General features: G+C 51.2%; 1 protein-coding gene across 4 annotated transcripts in view; it reads left to right on the top strand.

Annotated features, from left to right (window-relative positions):
• NRP2 (neuropilin 2) overlaps positions 1-17,087 on the top strand; it is a 112,763-nt gene that overhangs the window by 74,002 nt on the left and 21,674 nt on the right. For 2 of the 4 annotated variants that reach the window (XM_070580865.1, XM_070580867.1), the window contains exons 13-15: positions 5,301-5,563; positions 7,144-7,240; positions 8,372-8,407. In XM_070580865.1, coding sequence (XP_070436966.1) covers positions 5,301-5,563; positions 7,144-7,240; positions 8,372-8,407 — 396 coding nt within the window. The remainder of the gene's footprint in view (positions 1-5,300; positions 5,564-7,143; positions 7,241-8,371; positions 8,408-17,087) is intronic. The other 2 variants (XM_070580866.1, XM_070580868.1) reach the window with 1 other exon arrangement.

Here is a 17,087-nt window from a genome sequence, read left to right on the forward strand (position 1 = left end):
TGCCTGACCCCATCCACGGCACTTCCTCTCTGCCCCTTTGAATTCCTGTTGTGCGTTCCCAGGCCATTGTTTTCCTTGTATCCTGGGCAACTGACAGATGTTTTGAGTCAAAGGCCTAGCAAAATGCCTCCAGGTATGTCGGGGCCAGGAGGAGAGAGACTGTGTCTCTGGGACATTGTTTCTTCATTCTCTCTCTACGGCTGGAGGCTGGACGTGTTTCCTTCCCATTGTCTCTTTGTTGGAAGCTGTCCACTTCCGGCATCCTGGCATCGGCCACAAGCCCAGGAAGCGCCTCCAGCAGGTGGGGCCGGTTCTTAGCTAGTCAGTCACAGGGCTTTTCCTTAAAGTCCAAGTCAATCAATACAGCAGCCCAGCCAGGGCACGCCAACCCTTTGCTCTATCACGTAATCGACAGCCACTGCGGGCTTAAAACTTCCTCTGTGTCTGGCAGTGGTGGGCCATAAATTAGAATGTTCCAGAAGAACAAACTTTCACTTGTAGCACATATATGGGTGTCACGACTTGAAAGAACTGAAGCACTTAGCCTGGAGAAGGGTCAGGGGAGACCTGCCACCCTCAGTGACGGCCTGGAAAGTGGCCATTTAAAGGGGCCAGGGGCATGTTTCCCGAGGAAGCGAAGACTAAGGGTCTGAATTCTTCGTGACTGAAATGGTTTCTAAGTCAGAGGACAGAAACTGGCTGTGCTCCACCAGGGGTAGAAGGAGGACATGTGTCTGAATGGTGGCAGGAGAACGTAAAGCTGAATTTAAGAAGTTCCTGACAGTTGGGGTTGTGACCCAGAAGCTGCTTCTCTGGAGAATGTGGAGCAAAGGCTGGACAGCTGTTGGGGATGTTTCAGCATGGTTCCTGCGGGCAGCAGGGCGGGCCCGAGCCGAACGGTCTCTTGAGCTCCCACTGTCATTCCAGACCACGTGCTATTCTAGATTGTTAGATTGTTTGGGACGTACGCAGACTGACGTGAAGGAGCTTGCATGACCACGTGCCATTCTAGAGTGTTAGATTGTTTGATGTACACGGACTGACAGGAACGATGTGTGGTCAACTGTGCATGGCGCGCAGCGTGGGGCTGGCTCGTTTTTGGGGTGAGGACGACTTTCTCCAGAGAACATCCCTATTGTCCTCAGGCCAAACCGTTCTTCCTGAGTCTCAGATTGGTCTTCCCAGGTTCTTGGTGCTCTTTTGACCCATTTTCTTCCTAAAACACAGTCAGGCAAGCCCAGGCGGTGTGCGCAGGTCCCGTGCCCGTGATAGAGACCAGAGCCTCTACTGAGCTTCCACTGGGCCCTGTCACTGTGCAGAGCACTTCATGTGCCCGTCCTGTCTCCTCCCCTCACAGCGGTCTGCAGGAGTGCTGCTGTCATGCCCATTTCACAGACAGGAAGACTGAGGCTTTGAAAGACCACAGAACGTTAGGCCACGACCCCAGCCCCGATGAGAGGCCCGGCTCTGGCCGTTCACTCAGTCTGATCAGGGCATACATCCATTTCCACCCGCCTCTGGTAGTGGTCTGGGACACGTTCCTTCAACTCCCGAGGCTCAGTTTCCGTTTCCATGAGAAAACGATCCTGATTTCATGGGGGAGATTCCATCAGATGGGCAGAGAACACCTCCAGCGCAGTCTCTGGCACACAATAGGCACTCAGCCGACATCACTTCTCTTGCCTGGCTTCCCCTGGTCTGAGCCGTTCTCTCATGATGTCCTGGTTCTAATCAGGCCTCTCAGTGACAGGCAGGGACGTTCTGCGGCTCAGCGTCCCTCTGAATGATGTCTACTGCTAATTCCTTAAATTTACATATCGTCTTTCTTCCCTCGAGCTCCTAGCACTTAACAGACAAGTGGGGCACAAATGATTTAACTGAGAGAAATTCCAAGGCCTGCTTGTCTGGAGATTCTGCGAACTAGTGGATTAGCTCAGATGTCAGCACTGAATTATGCTCCTTCAGCTGCTCGTGCTTAGCACGCCACCAGCATTAACTCCCTGGTCTTCCAGGGGTCCTCTAAATCATGCATAGTGATTATCATCTTACTGGGAGAGAGGGGAGAGGAGAGGGGAGGAGGTGAGAGGAGAGGGCCAGCTCGGTCCCTGGGAGGGTGGGCTGTGAAACCTTGGCCTCCTTGTGCCTGAAGCTGCTGCCCCAGGATGAGTAAACGGCACAGACCAGATCCAGCCCAGCCAGCCCGGCTCTTTACACCTCCACACACATTTTACTTACCAAATCCTAACCATCATGTATGGTTCCCCTGCCACTTAAGAATGTAAATTCAGGGGCCGGCCCGGTGGCGCAGCAGTTAAGTGCGGACTTTCCACTTCTTGGCGGCCCAGGGTTCGCCTGTTCAGATCCCGGGTGCAGACATGGCACCGCTTGGCAAAAGCCATGCTGTGGTGGGTGTCCCACATGTAAAGTAGAGGAAGATGGGCACGGATGTTAGCTCAGAGCCAGTCTCCCTCAGCAAAAAGAGGAAGATTGGCAGTAGTTAGCTCAGGACTAATCTTCCTCAAAAAAAAAAACATGTAAATTCATATAAGTGACAGTATTTCTGCCAAGCAATTTTCAGGCAGCAAGTGGGTCTTATTTGTGAAAGTGTGAAGGAAGAAGCCTGAATAATAAGTCTCTGAAATCTGGTTTCCTCTATACCTGAGGTGGAAACAGTAAGGGCTTGGGAATTCCTGGAGCTTGAGCATTTGGGGGTGCGGTGGGCTGGGTGCTCGCCCAGATTATCAGTGCACCTCACCTTTACAAAAGGCTGTTGGCTCGGGGGGTGGGGGGGCGATGGTGACGAGATGGTGTGAGTCTGAGGGATTTCCAGCAGCTGGCTGACCCGTCCTCTGTTCTTGTTTCCAACACATAGCCTCACATAATTCTTCGTTCGTGAGTTTGTCCTTCATTCGTGAGAACAAAATTTTTGGGAGTAGCTGCATATACATGTCACTATCTAGGGGCAGGAGAAGGAGCCTTTATATACACACACTTATCTGTGTAAGACCAGGACCTTATGGTCTAACGGGGGTGGGAAGAAAGACACACACAAAGCAGTTAAATTGTAGTGCAAGGCAGCAGGTGGGTACCTACTGAAATGCATGAAAAATGGCCTCAAGTCTTTTTAAAACAAGGTAAAACCAGTGGTACAGTCAGTAAATTCTCGAGCTGTTGAGAGAAGAGAGGAATTAATGTTGAAATGTGCCAGAATGTTTAGGAGAAGAACCAGCAGAAGAGGGGAGAGGTGGCTGGGGCGGGGCGGGGCGGGGGCGGGGGTGGGGGGGGTGGGCGGAGCACAGGTTGGGGGGAGCACAGGTGAGGGGGGAGGGAGCAGGCCCGTGGGAACCAGTCTGCCTGGACAGATGTGATTGATTGCCCAGACTTGGGGCAAGGCCACTGGCCGCAGCTGACATGGAGACCTGCTGTACAGGGTGGGGCAACCGAGTCAGGCCCAGCTCTGCTGCTTACTAGCCTCTCTACCTTGGACGAGTCACAGAACCTTTCTGAGCCTCAGTTTCTTCATCCTGTGCAAAGCAAGATTAATAAGACCTAGCTCACAAGCACACAGCAGGGATTAAATGAAATGATGCATGTGAGGGTGCTCTGTAGCCTGTAAAGCCTTATGCAAATCTCACTTAGAATTCCCATCAACAGCGGTGGTAAGGAGATCTGGTGGGCGAAGCACAGTTTAGATCATCTCTGAGTGGTTGTGGCACCAGTGTCTCCTCCCTCAGCAGATCACCATCTTTAAAATCCTCTGCCACAGCTACAGCTGCCTAGTAATCTGTGCTGGCCTTGGCCTTGAAGAGGTCTCACGTTGGGGGGAATTAGATGACATGCTTGGGTGGTTAAGGAGACACAACTGGGTCCCCCCTGGATCCTAAACTGCTCATATCTGAGTTCAGGAGAAGGGAGCTTCTGGAGCAATAATCCTGGAGAATCTAACCACGAGGGATTCAGGGGAGCCGGGGAGGAAGGAGCGAGGGGGCCGAGAGGATGAGGGAAGGGGCTGTTTCTGGGCCCCTGGTGGGAGGACGGTCACAGGCTCAGCTCTCACTGGGAGGATGACATCACAGGAGTAACGACAGCGGACCAGTGGTCCCGGGAGTGCCCTGTTGATTCAGGACTCTGGAGTCCCCGCCTGTCCTTCGCTGACAAGCCCAGGATGTGCACAGTCCCTGTTGAGTAAGAAAGCTCTGAGCACACGTCTCAGATTGACATGGTCCTGAGGTGTCTGGGATGCGAATTGGGGATCTGTGGTGCAGAAGAGCCCCTGCCCTCTTGCAGCAGGTTCAGCATAAAGTGTCCCGAAGCCAAAAGGAGGCAGTGAGATTCTCTCCTCGGCTGCCACCGTGCTGCGTACAAGTGGCCAGAACACTCCTGTGGTGTTGGATTTGCAAGTGCAGGTCCCCGTGCCTGTGCCTGCGAGGCGTGGAGTCTGCCCAGGGTGAGGGGAACTCAGCCTTCCGCACAGTGTCTGATGTGTTTGAAAACTAAGCAGCCAGAGGCCCGTTCTCTGAACGTTTGGATGCATGAAACCTTGATTTCCCAACACTTGTCTGTTCTCTGCTAAACACATAGCCTTCATTAGTGACATGGTGACAGGGCCGGTTCTCACTGGAGCCATGTTTGCCTGGCTCCCTCAGGCCAGGCTCGTCAGGGAACAGGAAAGGGAGTGGGGTGTCAGGGCCCTGGATCACCCCTCCTCAGCCACCATGCCCTGTTCTGCATGAAGCTGACACTGGGCTTCTGAGCTGCAGTCACAAGAGCCCAGGCACCATCTAGCAGCAGTGGGAGAGACAGAAGGTTCTGTCTTCCATGTGGACAGTGCCAGCCAAGATGACAAGTCTTGAAGCATAAACCACCTGGCCAGACTCACCTCTGGTCTAGCAGCCACCTCACCCCCTTGTAATTCAGTTCGTTAGACTGTGTTGGCCCTTTGGGTAAGCCAGGGATGAATACGGCCTGGCCTCTTAGAGCCTAAGAGGAGAAGACAGGCAGACACAACCAGCAAGAACTAAGGCTGACCATGCTGGGTGACGCACGTAAAAGAGGGACTAAGAAAGGGATGCAGAGGAATAGGCAGGAAGGACTGACTTGATGTAAAGTCCCAGGAAAGGGCTTCAAGAGGACTCAGCATGTGAATCAAGGCTCTGAAGGAGCCTTAAAGGGATGCAGGACCTGGAGAACAAAGACCCCCAAACTCTAGTCCCAGCTTTCCCCTGGGGAGGACCAGAGCTGCAAACTGGTGTCTTTCGAAAGTGTTTACCAGGATGCTCTGTTTGGGCTTGTTTCCCCAGATGACAGGAATTTCTTGCGGCTGCAGAGTGATGGCCGGCGAGAGGGCCAGTACGGGCGGCTCATCAGCCCGCCCCTGCACCTGCCACGCAGCCCAGTATGCATGGAGTTCCAGTACCAAGCCACGGGCGGCCGCGGGCTGGTGCTGCAGGTGGTGCGCGAGGCCAGCCGGGAGAGCAAGCTCCTCTGGGTCATCCGCGAGGACCAGGGCGACGAGTGGAAACACGGGCGGATCATCCTGCCCAGCTACGACATGGAGTACCAGGTAGGGTGGTGGCGAGGCGGGCGGGGCTCCCAGGGAATCAGTGGGATCTGTGCTTCAGTATTTCAAAGGGCTATGCCCATTCATCATTAGGGAACATGGTTAAGCGTTGCTGTTTTCATTGTGTTTCTCACGTTGCCATGGCAACTAAATGACACTCTTATTTGTTATTCAGAATGTGCCTATCTCTATACCCAGACTTGGTTCTTTGTTCTTCCTATTGCCTTTTATATTGCTGAAATCTTCCCCAACAAATGTTTCTTCTCCCCATTTTATTTTAGATTGCTGTGAGGTAGGCTTACAAAGGAGCACAGGAGCCAGGGAAATAAACACAAACACACCCTCCACACACGGGGAAGAGGCCTGTGGGGCCCCTCACACTCCAAGGAGGAGAGGGGAACAACCTCCCAGCCCTGTCTCAGCCGGCATGCACACAGGAAGAGGGGTGCTGTCTGCGCTCAGTGGCTAGCAGACCAGAGACACTCCTAAATGGTTTCTCTCCCAACAGCTCCAGGAGCTGAGTTATATTATCTCTGCCCCACAGAGCGAGAGACTGAGGCACAGATGGGCACGCACAGCTGTGGCTGAGACTTGGGTAGGAGTAGAGGCGCTGTGGAAGAGGTGACCGAGAACCAGCCACAGCATTAACCTGCTCCTCCCTAGACGAGCAGCAGCAACACATGGCTGGTGAGGCAGCCAACTGCTCGCTCAGCTTGCCAGAGGACATGTGCTCATTTGCAGAGAGAACCGGGGAGGGCAAGAATGAGGAGTGATGGAAGACCCCAGAGCCGAGGGGCTGCGGTCACTCTCCAGGATGTCAGGTGTCCTGAGACCCTCCTCACCCCCACCTGCGTCCCACTTGTAAACCTTAGTGTGCTGTGTTGTAAGCACCTGTTTGCATTTTTGTCTCACTCGCTGGATGGTGAGACTCTGGGCGGAGGGTCTTGTCTATTAGCTGTTGTAACTGTCCTTGCGCCTGGCCGATGGCAGGTGCTCTGTAAACTACTGGTGTAGGAACAAATCCGCACCCACCCCCACCCCCCCCCACCCCCCCCCCCCCGCAGTTCTAACAATGGGAGCCCCCAGGCAACATTATAACAGTGGAGCCACAGGAGGATGTAATCACCAAGGCAATGCAAACCCAGGGTACTGGATTTCTCACCTTACCCCCGCCTGCTCCCGTCCCCTGAGTTTCCAAATACCTGGATTGGGCGTTTGAAAGATTTATAAGAGAGGAACCTCAAAAATGGCTCCGGATATGTCAGCCCTCCTTTAAACACGCTCTGATTGTGATCCTTTTAATTGATACATTCTAGTTATGGACAACAGTATCCATCACATTGTTACTTATATTTTTTAATCTCCTCAAATATGCATTTGATTTGAACCAACCCTCTTTAAATTAAGATTTGAAGCAGTGTAGCCATGTGGTCAACAGATGTGTACCAGGTGCAGTAGCACACACACACACACACACGCACACACACACGTTTTAAGCTGCAGTTAACAGAAAATTGGAAATCTTTGCACTGCTTGGACCAGGAAGCTCGGTTAACCATGGCTTTTGTTCTTCTGGCTTCTAGATTGTGTTCGAGGGAGTTATAGGAAAAGGACGTTCAGGAGAAATTGCCATTGATGACATTCGGATAAGCACTGACGTCCCGCTGGAGAACTGTATGGGTACGTGACTGTCTGTCTCTTCGTGGCTCTTCCCGGTGAGACACCAAGGGCTAAGATACCCAAGAGGAGGCAGCGGGCCACTTTCACACCCGGTCTGTGCAGGGGTGAGGTGTGAGTGTAGCTGCACCTCAGGCTGCATTCCAGATGGGAGGGGTGTGAGAGGAGGTGAAGTTTCTGTGCAGCTCCCACTCAGAAATAGACATGCACTAAGTACATGGAGATTCAGGGCGCCGAGACCCCACCCTCAGACTCCAGCTTTTAGCAAAGAAAATGCTGGAGGACAAGCACGACTGCCAGTCAGAATTAGGTGCTGGGGAGGTTCGATGAACTTAATGGAGGCCTCCACTGTGAGCAAAAGCAGCACATATTTTCTGTCAGAGTGATAGCACAATCACCAAGCAGTTCTTTTAGAGGAATGAGTTGCAGGGCAAACCGTGGCACGTGAAGTAAGATTTTAGACTTTGCTTTGAAGCGAATGCCTCTAATGCCCAAGATCCCAGAGCCGTTGTAAGATTAGACATTGCATGCCAGGTGACTAGCTCAGGAAGGACACCATAAGTGCCCCTTGGACGGCAGTGCTGAGCAGCCCGGCCACCTGAGATGTACAAATCTCACCCACCACCCCAAGGCACCCTGACAGTCTCCCCTCAGAGCCATGGACATTCCCCAAAGCAAGAGGGCGTCCTGAGAAGGAATGGCACCCACGTTCAGTTGCCATGACTGTAATAACTCCCCAAGTGCTTTTCTTGGCACATGGGTCCCGGGTGTGTATGCCTGACGATGTCAGAAGCACCTGGGATTGCCCTAGTCCCCTCAAGCAACTCAGGCCCCGGGCTTCCAAAAGTAATCCCGGCTCTGAGAAAGTAATCAGTGATAAGTGACTGATTACAATGCTCCAGGGACCCATTACTCTATAAAGGACTTTTGTTCCAAAGCAACTTTGAGACTCTCTCCCCAGCCTCCCGGCCCCCACAATGATGATGTGTTAGACACGGTCAGAGCACGTGGGACACTTTCCGTGGGATATTACAAAGAACAAATTAATGGAAGTCCTCTTCATCATACCCTACATTCACCTGATTATTTCTTCCCCTTTTCTAACTCAAAATTTTTTCTCTTTTTTTCCCCCAGAACCCATCTCAGCTTTTGCAGGTGAGCATTTTAAAGGTAAAAAACAAATTTTTTTGCATGTCTTTTCCTCCCCCTCCATGTGATGTGAATTTGATGGGAGAATAAACCTCCGAATCTGACCAATCTCCCAAGAGAAAAGAGACGCCACTCCTTGCTGCCGCTAGATGGCACCAGCCACACCGTAGATTCGGGAAAGGGGCTGGAGATCCTCGCTGTCTCTTTAATCAAAGCTTAGAAACCTACAACAGAGACAAATCGGTTATAGACAAACCTCCCAGCCTTGCCTTGTCCAGCCAGGAGCGACGAGGCTGAAAATGCACCAGTGCTGAGGGAGGAGAAGCTGTGGGGAGATGAAACAAAAAAATCATCAGTGGATGAACAGTGAAATGAGGTGACAAGGATTTGTTGGACACCCGAAGGTGTCTTCTTCCTGGGTCCAGGGTCCCAAGGCAGCGGGACAGTTACCCCTCAGTGAGGTACGGTGGGGGGCAGTTTGTGAGGGGAGAAAGTTAGGGAAAAGACACGAGGAATGACCCCCCTGAGGAGGGAGCGGTGCAGAATTCAGGAGCTGGGGTCACACAGGGGGACTAGGGAGGCACGGTCAATGGCTAGAGTTAGAGCGTTTAAATACAAGACTGAAAACAGAAAGGACATTTCCTCCCTAGTAAAGTCAATAGCAGAGTGGAGAGAGAAGAATTTGGGATGCTCACCTCATCCGGGGGAAAAGGACCCCGAGCTTGGGTGATGGCGATGTCTGTGCTGTTAAAATGCAGGGTCCCATTTTGCCCTCTTTGCAGTCCATTTAGTTGACACTGCTAGGTTTCCACCAGGTCCCCAGGCTAAGTGTCTGAAGCCATTCTAAATGCTTCTGTTCAGGTGACCTGGGTGTGAGAGCCCCTCAGATACATGCACCCTTACCTGTGACGTAACCTATTGTATGCAAACACTTGTGAGGTTGTACTGGTTGGCCTTACCCTTCTGGTGACAGCATTTCAGAGATCGGGGAAGTCATTTTTGTATCCAAAGTCCAGACTCATTATTTTCACTCTCATTAGTCTGTCCAGCTCCTGGCTAGAAAGAGATGGATTCCTGGTCTGCCACCTAGATGTGCCCTCTGACTCCAAATCATGTCACCTAACTTGCCGCTCATCACCCACAGCTCTGAGACAGTAGAGGAGGCAGAGGAGCAGAATAGAGAAGGACACAGAAAGTCTTTTCTTTCTTTCGCGCCCTTCCCCGCCTCCCTGAACTCCATCCCGCTCCCCAGTGCACATCTTAAAGTATTAAGTGTATTCGTGTGCCTATGTTGGTGCTTTGGGGCGTGAGGTTTATATTGGTGTGAATCTAACGTATTGGCGGGAAAACTGAGATCAAAGCTAGGACTTGGGTTGCAGTTGAGCTCGCGTTCTAACCTTCGGACCCGAGGTAACGTTTCCGTAGGGGGAGGGAAACCAGCTTGTTGTTCCACCTGATTCTCAGCGGTTGTCTGGACGCAGAGTTCCCAAGAAAGGCTGGACAGAGACATCCAGGGTGAGCACACTGTGCGAGCATGCACATGTAGGTCCCTCACTGATGCGGTGGGTGGCTGAGCACTTTGCTTCCGGAAGAGAAGGAAAAACCAGGGCTGTGTGCTCTCCCTGAGGCGGTGTCTACTGTGAGGCTGCACAGTCCCGTCGTGTTCTCTTGTAAAAAATATATAAATAGAACATCATTAGAGCCACACTGCTCATTTAGCCAAAATAAACGCAGGCTTAGTGACTCGAAGGTAAGGATTTCCAGGGCGCTCCCGATGGGCTAGTCCGGGGGTTCAGCAAAGGCAGTGCACAGGCAGCATGGACCAGCCCCGGCTGTTGTCTTGGGAGGTAATGAGCATCCCCAGAAGGAGGAACCCCAGCCTTGGGGAACAGAGTCTTGGCTGAGGCACTCAGAGCCCGGAGCAGGAGCAGTGCTGCGAGCAGACAGTGCGATTAGGAGGAACTCCCGGTTGGTAGCCAGATGGACCAGGGCCGGGGAGTCTGCTCTGGGCCGAGGCCCCTCTGACCTCAACACACACAGCTCTGTATTTTGACTCAGGCACAGCCTTCCACTGGGGAGAGGAAAGAGGACCGTTTGCACTGTCCGACCCGTGTCCGGCAGACCGTGCCTCTCCTGGTCAGGGTAGCGCAACCCTCTCTTGGTGAGGGCCTGGGGGCCTTTGGATTAAATCAGCCTTTTCACTCAAAGAGGGAAACAGAGAAATCAGGTTTGGGCAGGCAGGATATGCAAAGTTGATGGTGAAACACTGTTAATAACAGGCGTTTGCGTTGTTTGTGTGCTTTTTGAATCAGGGTTGTTTTTCTTTCCCATTATAAATTAACCATGAGACAGCGCCAGTCTCATTCTTTAGGAGAGACCAGTGTATCCTAGGTACATCTTTAAGGAAATGCAATCAAAGTGGCCTCTGGACTGGGGCAGACGAGGCGTTCGTGGTCTCTCATGTTTTGAAGCACCTTTCACGTTCTGCCTCTTACTCATTTCTTGCCATGAAACGTCTTGTTTTCAAATCGCCTTGTGTCTTCTGCTTACTGTGGCTACTGTGATTGTGTACCAGGATGTGAGTCAGTAATGGAGAGAAACATGCCGTGGAGAAAAAGAGCCGTGTAGAGAAAGGACGGGAGGAGAGAATGAAGAAGCTGGGTTGTCATGTGACTTTTAAAGAGACTTTGTCGTTGTTTTTGTTATGAGTCACATTTTAAACAATGTAGCCTGGTGTGCGTTTTCTTCTTTTCTTTCTTTCTTTCTCTCTCTCTTTTTTCAAAACACTGGCTATAAACATAGTGCCATCACATATCTTTTTCTAGAATTTGAGCTTTAACAATGAAAAACTGTGTGTAAAGGGGAAAAAAAAGAACTAAAAAGTGGCGTAATTAAGGTGATGGATTATTTCCTCTTAACCAATAATTTCTTTTTTTAATAAAAGAAAAAAGAAGCCAGTAAAAATATATAAACCCCATACCCAGAGCTCTCTAGTTGTTGACCCCATGGTACTTTTAGCAGCTCACAGTGGAGGCAGGAGTTCTCACTCGTGGCAGAGACAGAGAGCTTGAAGAAAGCAGGAGCAGAGAGACTGGGTCTGGAACCCTACCCATTAGACACCCGTGGAAATCCCAGGCTAGTGCACTTGCAGGAGGTGGTTGTTAGGGTGAAGGATTCAGACCTGCTGTGTCTACCAGTGACGGAGGACCGAAGGAACATCAGTGTCGCCTGCTAAGGCTGTGAGCTGAGGTTACTGTCTCAGACCAGCTCTGAGCGCCATGGGGCCTGTCTCTTGGGTTTCGCTTTCTGCAGTCCTGAGCAGGTTTCATCCAGGTGAAACCAGGAGAAACTGAGCATCAAAGACTGTCTCATGGGCACAGAGGGGAGCAGTCTTAAGAGAGACCCATGTTGGGGTGGGGACAGCGCCGGCTGGGGTTTGACTCTGTGTGTCAGGTTTTAAGTTCTGTCTTTTTGGAGCCAACTGGCCCATCTCTGCCGCTTGCCACTGTCATCTCTCCTTTTCCATCTCCACCCTCATCCCCCATTGGCTGCCTCCCAGAAGCTTTGCCCACCAGGCACAGGACCTGGGTTGGCCACAAATTCTCTCTCTCCTTGGCTTTCCTTTCTCCTCCGGCTCTCTCAACTAGAAGCACTTCCCAGACGCAGTGAGGGTTAACCAGGGTTCTTGCCCATAATCCTCTGTTGAGGGGAAGAAAAAGACCCTGGACCTGCCAGGGCTGCAGGCTGGCCTTAGGGTGCGCCTGCTCTCTGCCCTGCACCTCCAGCTGCAGGTCCACGCTCAGTGATGCTGAGCAAGGGAGTGTGGAGATTGTGCAAACTGGGTACCCACTTGGCTGCCGTTGCCTGCCTACGGGGACACTGAGGCATGCTTTGTGAGGTTCGTGGATGCCCGAGGCCTCTCCTGGCTGAGGCCTGATGCAGCCTCTCCCACAAGGTCACTGACCACGCGTCAGTCTCTCTAAGGGGAGAAGAACACTTTTCTCACCAACTTTCCTCACGCTAAAACAGAAAGGACACGCCTCAGTTTAAAGAAAGTAGCCTAAGTGCCACCAAAGAGAGGAGAAGTGGCCGAGACCTCAGCCAGCCTCGGTCTGAGTGGGAGGCCTTGGGGGGTGCTGGCGAGACCGCAGGACCCTGGATCTGCTGGGAGAGGCCTTCTCAGGGATCTTGTGCTTTCACATTCCTCCTCCAAACATGTCCGTGGGCGAGACCACATTCTTCTACGATCTTCTGTAAACCTCTCGAGAGGAGCCAACCTTTTTCTTTGTTTAATCTCACAAATTAAATAAACCTTTTATCTGAAATGCCCCTTCACCGCACTTCATTTTCAACCTGTGCAGAAAGGACTCTGCAGACAGACCAGTCCTCACACGGTCCTTATCTGCAATGAGCCTTTTTTCTTCTGTGAGAAATGACTCACAATTGTCATTTCAAAACGTGGGTACCTCCTGAGGGCCCGTTTGTAAACGTAGCTGTGGGAAATGCTGTCTCTTTTGGTCACTCAGTGAGAACCTGACTCGACTGAGACCAGCTTCAGACAGGTTCAGACAGAAGGGGTGCGCAGGGGGAGAGGGCTGCCTCCAGTTCCCGCTTGGTTAGAAGGGAGGTCTGCACGCTTTTCTGGTAAAAGGCCAGATAGCAAGTGTGTTGGGCTTCCTGAGACTGTGTCACAAGCACTCAACTCTGTCTTCGTAGCACAAAATCAGCCGTAGGCAATATGTAATGAGGGTGCCTGTGTTCCAAAATGTCTGAGAGTCGGCACTCAGCCAGAGTTGGTCATCTGAGCCCTGGGTTCCAGCACAGGCTGAAGGTTCGGTCCCCGCGCCCCCGGTCCTGACCCTGCCACTTACCAACATGTGAACTTCCTCTGAGGACTCTGAGCCACCTCCAGGATTTCACTGTCTGCTGCTCTGCCCTCCTCGGTTGTCCTCCAGGTCAAACCAGAGACAATCACTTGTCCTGTCGGTTCTCAGGTCTCCCAGCTGAGGGTCATGAGCAATAAACAAGATGCTCGTGTGACGCCCGTAGCCCGTGCCCAGCTCACAGGGAACGTCCACTCGTTGCTGTTGCTGTTATGGCCACAGTTCCCAGTAGCCTATTAATTCAGAACCCTGTTTGCACAATAGGAATGAAAGGAACGCTACCTACTGTGCAATTTTTTTCCTTATTTTCTTCCCATGCGTGGCTTCTTAGAATTTATTGTTTCTCAAAATTCAGATTCTTTGCATTCACATTGCCTGCTTCTCTAGGGGACTCAAAACTTTTACAGAGAGGAGGCTGCTCAACCTTGCAAATACACTTGGAGTTATTGACTATTTAAATGCCTGTTTCTCATTATCTCACACAATGAGAAAACTTTGTGGAGAATTAGAGGGTGGAAATTAGTGAAAAATAGTTCAGGAGTTGAAAGTGTTTTCCAATTGGAAAAAAAGAATATGTAAGTAAGTAGTGGAAGTTAGAATAACTAAAGGGAGCGTTCAGGTCGGCACATCACCGGCGCTGGACAAGGTTGAAGTCTCACCTGCATTTTCTCCCATCCTGGGGCACCTAGCCCAGGCTACTTGTTGCCAAGCAATGGCCCAGTCACCCCTATGGCTGAGGGGACAAGTGGGCTAAAATAAAGCCAATCACCAACTCAGGCACCTGGTGCAGGCAGCAACTGCCCAAAGATGGTGGCTATTTTGCAATTTCACATAGAGGCACCATATGAGCTAGCAGAATCTCTAGCACTTTTGAAGAAAAACTGTTATGTGAACTACCAGTGGGTCATTAACATTTTCCAGGGAATCTGAATGTTGGTCTAAAATACCTTCCTCCATCCATCCATCCATCCATCCATCTATCCATCCATCCTTCTGTCCATTCATCCATCTATCCGTCCATCCATCCATCCTTCCATCCATCCATCCATCCATCTATCCATCCTTCCATCCATCCATCCAGACGTCCATCCATCCATCCAGACGTCCATCATCCCTCCAAACATCCATCCATCCTTCCATCCATCCATCCATCTGATATTCATTGGATTGCAGCTGTTGTTTGGAAAGGTAATTTGGAAGAGGATTTAACCCTTGTTGACCTGTCAGCTTCCTTTTCTCTGACTGGCAAAGCACAGCCTCCTTAGCATACAGCCCTTGAAGGCTACCACAGAGCCCAACTCCAAACCAGCAATCCACCTGCCTGCAGGCGTCTCTTTAGCTGGAGAACATTCGGAGAAACTCTAGCCCCCAACTGCAGGTCACCCAAAAACTGCCCACGGAGAACGAGGGGAGAGCTGTTAGGTGTATCTTCTCTTTTCTAACTCTCTTTACATTATAAGTACAAACTCACGTAGTATTTTTTCCCATTTCTCCTAACAAATGTCCAAGGAAAACATTTAGGGAGGCAATATAATGTCCCCAAAATGGCTTTTGTCACTAAAATTTTCTACGTGTTGCTAATTTCAGGGGAGAGGAGCAGTGGTAGGAAAGGGGAAGAGCGCCTGATACCCAGACGGGGGTTTGTCTTCCAGAGCAGCAGCTCTGCGTCTGATTCTGCCTGTGTAATCCAGGGACTGAGACTTCTCCTTCCTCCAGTGGGTCCTCCCGTCCTCCCCACTGGGCCCCGAGTCTGTCTCTATTGTAAGAAGCACTTTAGGAGTAGCGTGAAGGCCCAGCTCCACGCTTGGGCCCTGCAGGTGTATTTAATGTTGAAAACCAGCATTTTGACAGGAAGAACACAAAGCTTTGAACTGAGACTATGCGGTGATGGAGGGGACGTGGGCAGTCATGACCTTCCAGGTTAACAAATTTGTGCTCCTGCCTTTGTGATCTGGGCAGGTGCTTCGGGTCGGGAATTAATCCCTGTGGATTCATGCCTTCTTTTCCCCTCGTGGGTGAGCTGCGGCCTCGTTAGAGGACGGCCCTCACTGTGGAGCCAAACCGAAATCGGACAACCCAAGGACCCCCTTTGGGGAGGGGGTGGCACTGAGGAACTCAGGCCATTGCTGCACACTTTGTTGCTTCTCGTGCATTCTTCTGAGCCCACAGGAAGATCCTGGCAGGATGGTTGCCAGGCAGCAGAGACTCTTGGTGACCTGAATAATGAGTTGACACACCAGTTCACTGTGACTCACAAGCTGGCCATTTCAAGGAGCCGTTTTCTGTGCCTTGCTTTCTCTCTTTCTATCTCTCTGTTTCTGTGCATAATTTCAATCTGGTCACAGAGAGAGAAAAAGAGAGAGAGGGAGAGGGAGCTTTCTCAGCTCCACTAATGAAATTATTAAATGATAGAAATGGTTTGGGGATAGAGAAAAATAGAGTGGGAGGTCATGAATAGGAGAATGTAGAAAGGGGCAGTGGGGGTCATGGGACTCTGGGATCCTTTCCCCACCGCAAGAGCTGGCCATGTGGCTGCCAGGGTGTACACTGGGTGACACTTCCTTGTCAAAGCCCCTGTAATACTGGGGCACTCCTGCGGGCCCGAGAAGCACCGCTGAGCACTGTGCCTTCATGGAGGGGGGCCCTAATACTAGAGGAACCCGTGAATAAGAGTGGACAGGCTCTGAGAGATTTTCCAGGAAAAATGTTTTCATTTTTCGGCCACTTCTGAGGAGACATCAGAAGGGCTGGCCCACCCCTCAGCTCTTCTCCAAATCAAAAAGAGGAGTTCTGGTGTCAGGGCTGCAGGAGTTGGCCAACACTGACTCAGAAATAGCCGTCTTCACCTCAGCTCTGTCTTTTCATCACAAACATTTATGGAGCCCTCTTTGTGCATACCCTGAGGTAGAAACCAAGATGAGAGCAGGTTCTTCTGCTTGAGGAGCTCCGAGCCTCCTGGGGGAGCCGTGAAAACATAAGCGAGCCCTGTCTGCATCTTGGGCAGTGATGCACCCGCAGAGCAGACCGACAGTGCGTGAAGAAGGCATCGGCGCTTCCCCCGGGGTAGCCCGCGGTTAGAGGGGATACAGCTTTCTGGCCACCACCACTTGATGTAAGCAGCAAGGGAGGAATTTTTCACAGGTTAAGCATACATCATTTTTCAGAAGTAAAGATCATGTCTGGTTTTGGCAAGCTCAAAAGCTCCTAGTCCCATTCTGGGCCAGATTTTTATCTGATGTAAATCTTTGGGAGAATCAAGTTGTAGCACTGTTTTGCATCAAGTGGGACTCTCGCCAGTCTTTCCCCAGAGTTACCCTGGGCTTAAATCTGCTACATCATCTCCATGGCAACCTGAGGCCGGCCAGGGAATGTGCTTGCCTCCTAAATCCTCTGCTAGCTTCTCTTCCCTCCTCCGTCTTTTCTGTGATTAAGAATGATCTCCCCGTCTTTGCTCTCACTCTCGCTCTTACATACCCACTGTCATTCGGCGCCCACATTTTTTGTTGCAACGCCTTTCCAATCCGCTTATAAAATCCTCCATCCAATTAAAAAATGAAGATGCATTAGTCATTGCTCGACAGCGATAATTGACCTGTTTAGACAAGACCAGGCTGATTTCAATGGGCATGGAAGCCTTGGCAAGCCAAAGTGGAATTTACCTTCAAGTCTAGCCAGCCTAATTAATACATTGTTTGAGAATGCTGGCCAGCCAGACCCAATATTGTATTTCCACCCCTTTGGAGAATCAGCCTTACTGAATCCCAGAAGTCGTTTCAGCATCATTTACTTGTGTGTACTCGTGTGTGGATGTGTGTGAA

This window comes from Equus przewalskii, chromosome 17 (genome assembly GCF_037783145.1).
Source record: "Equus przewalskii isolate Varuska chromosome 17, EquPr2, whole genome shotgun sequence".
NCBI classification, from domain to species: domain Eukaryota; kingdom Metazoa; phylum Chordata; class Mammalia; order Perissodactyla; family Equidae; genus Equus; species Equus przewalskii.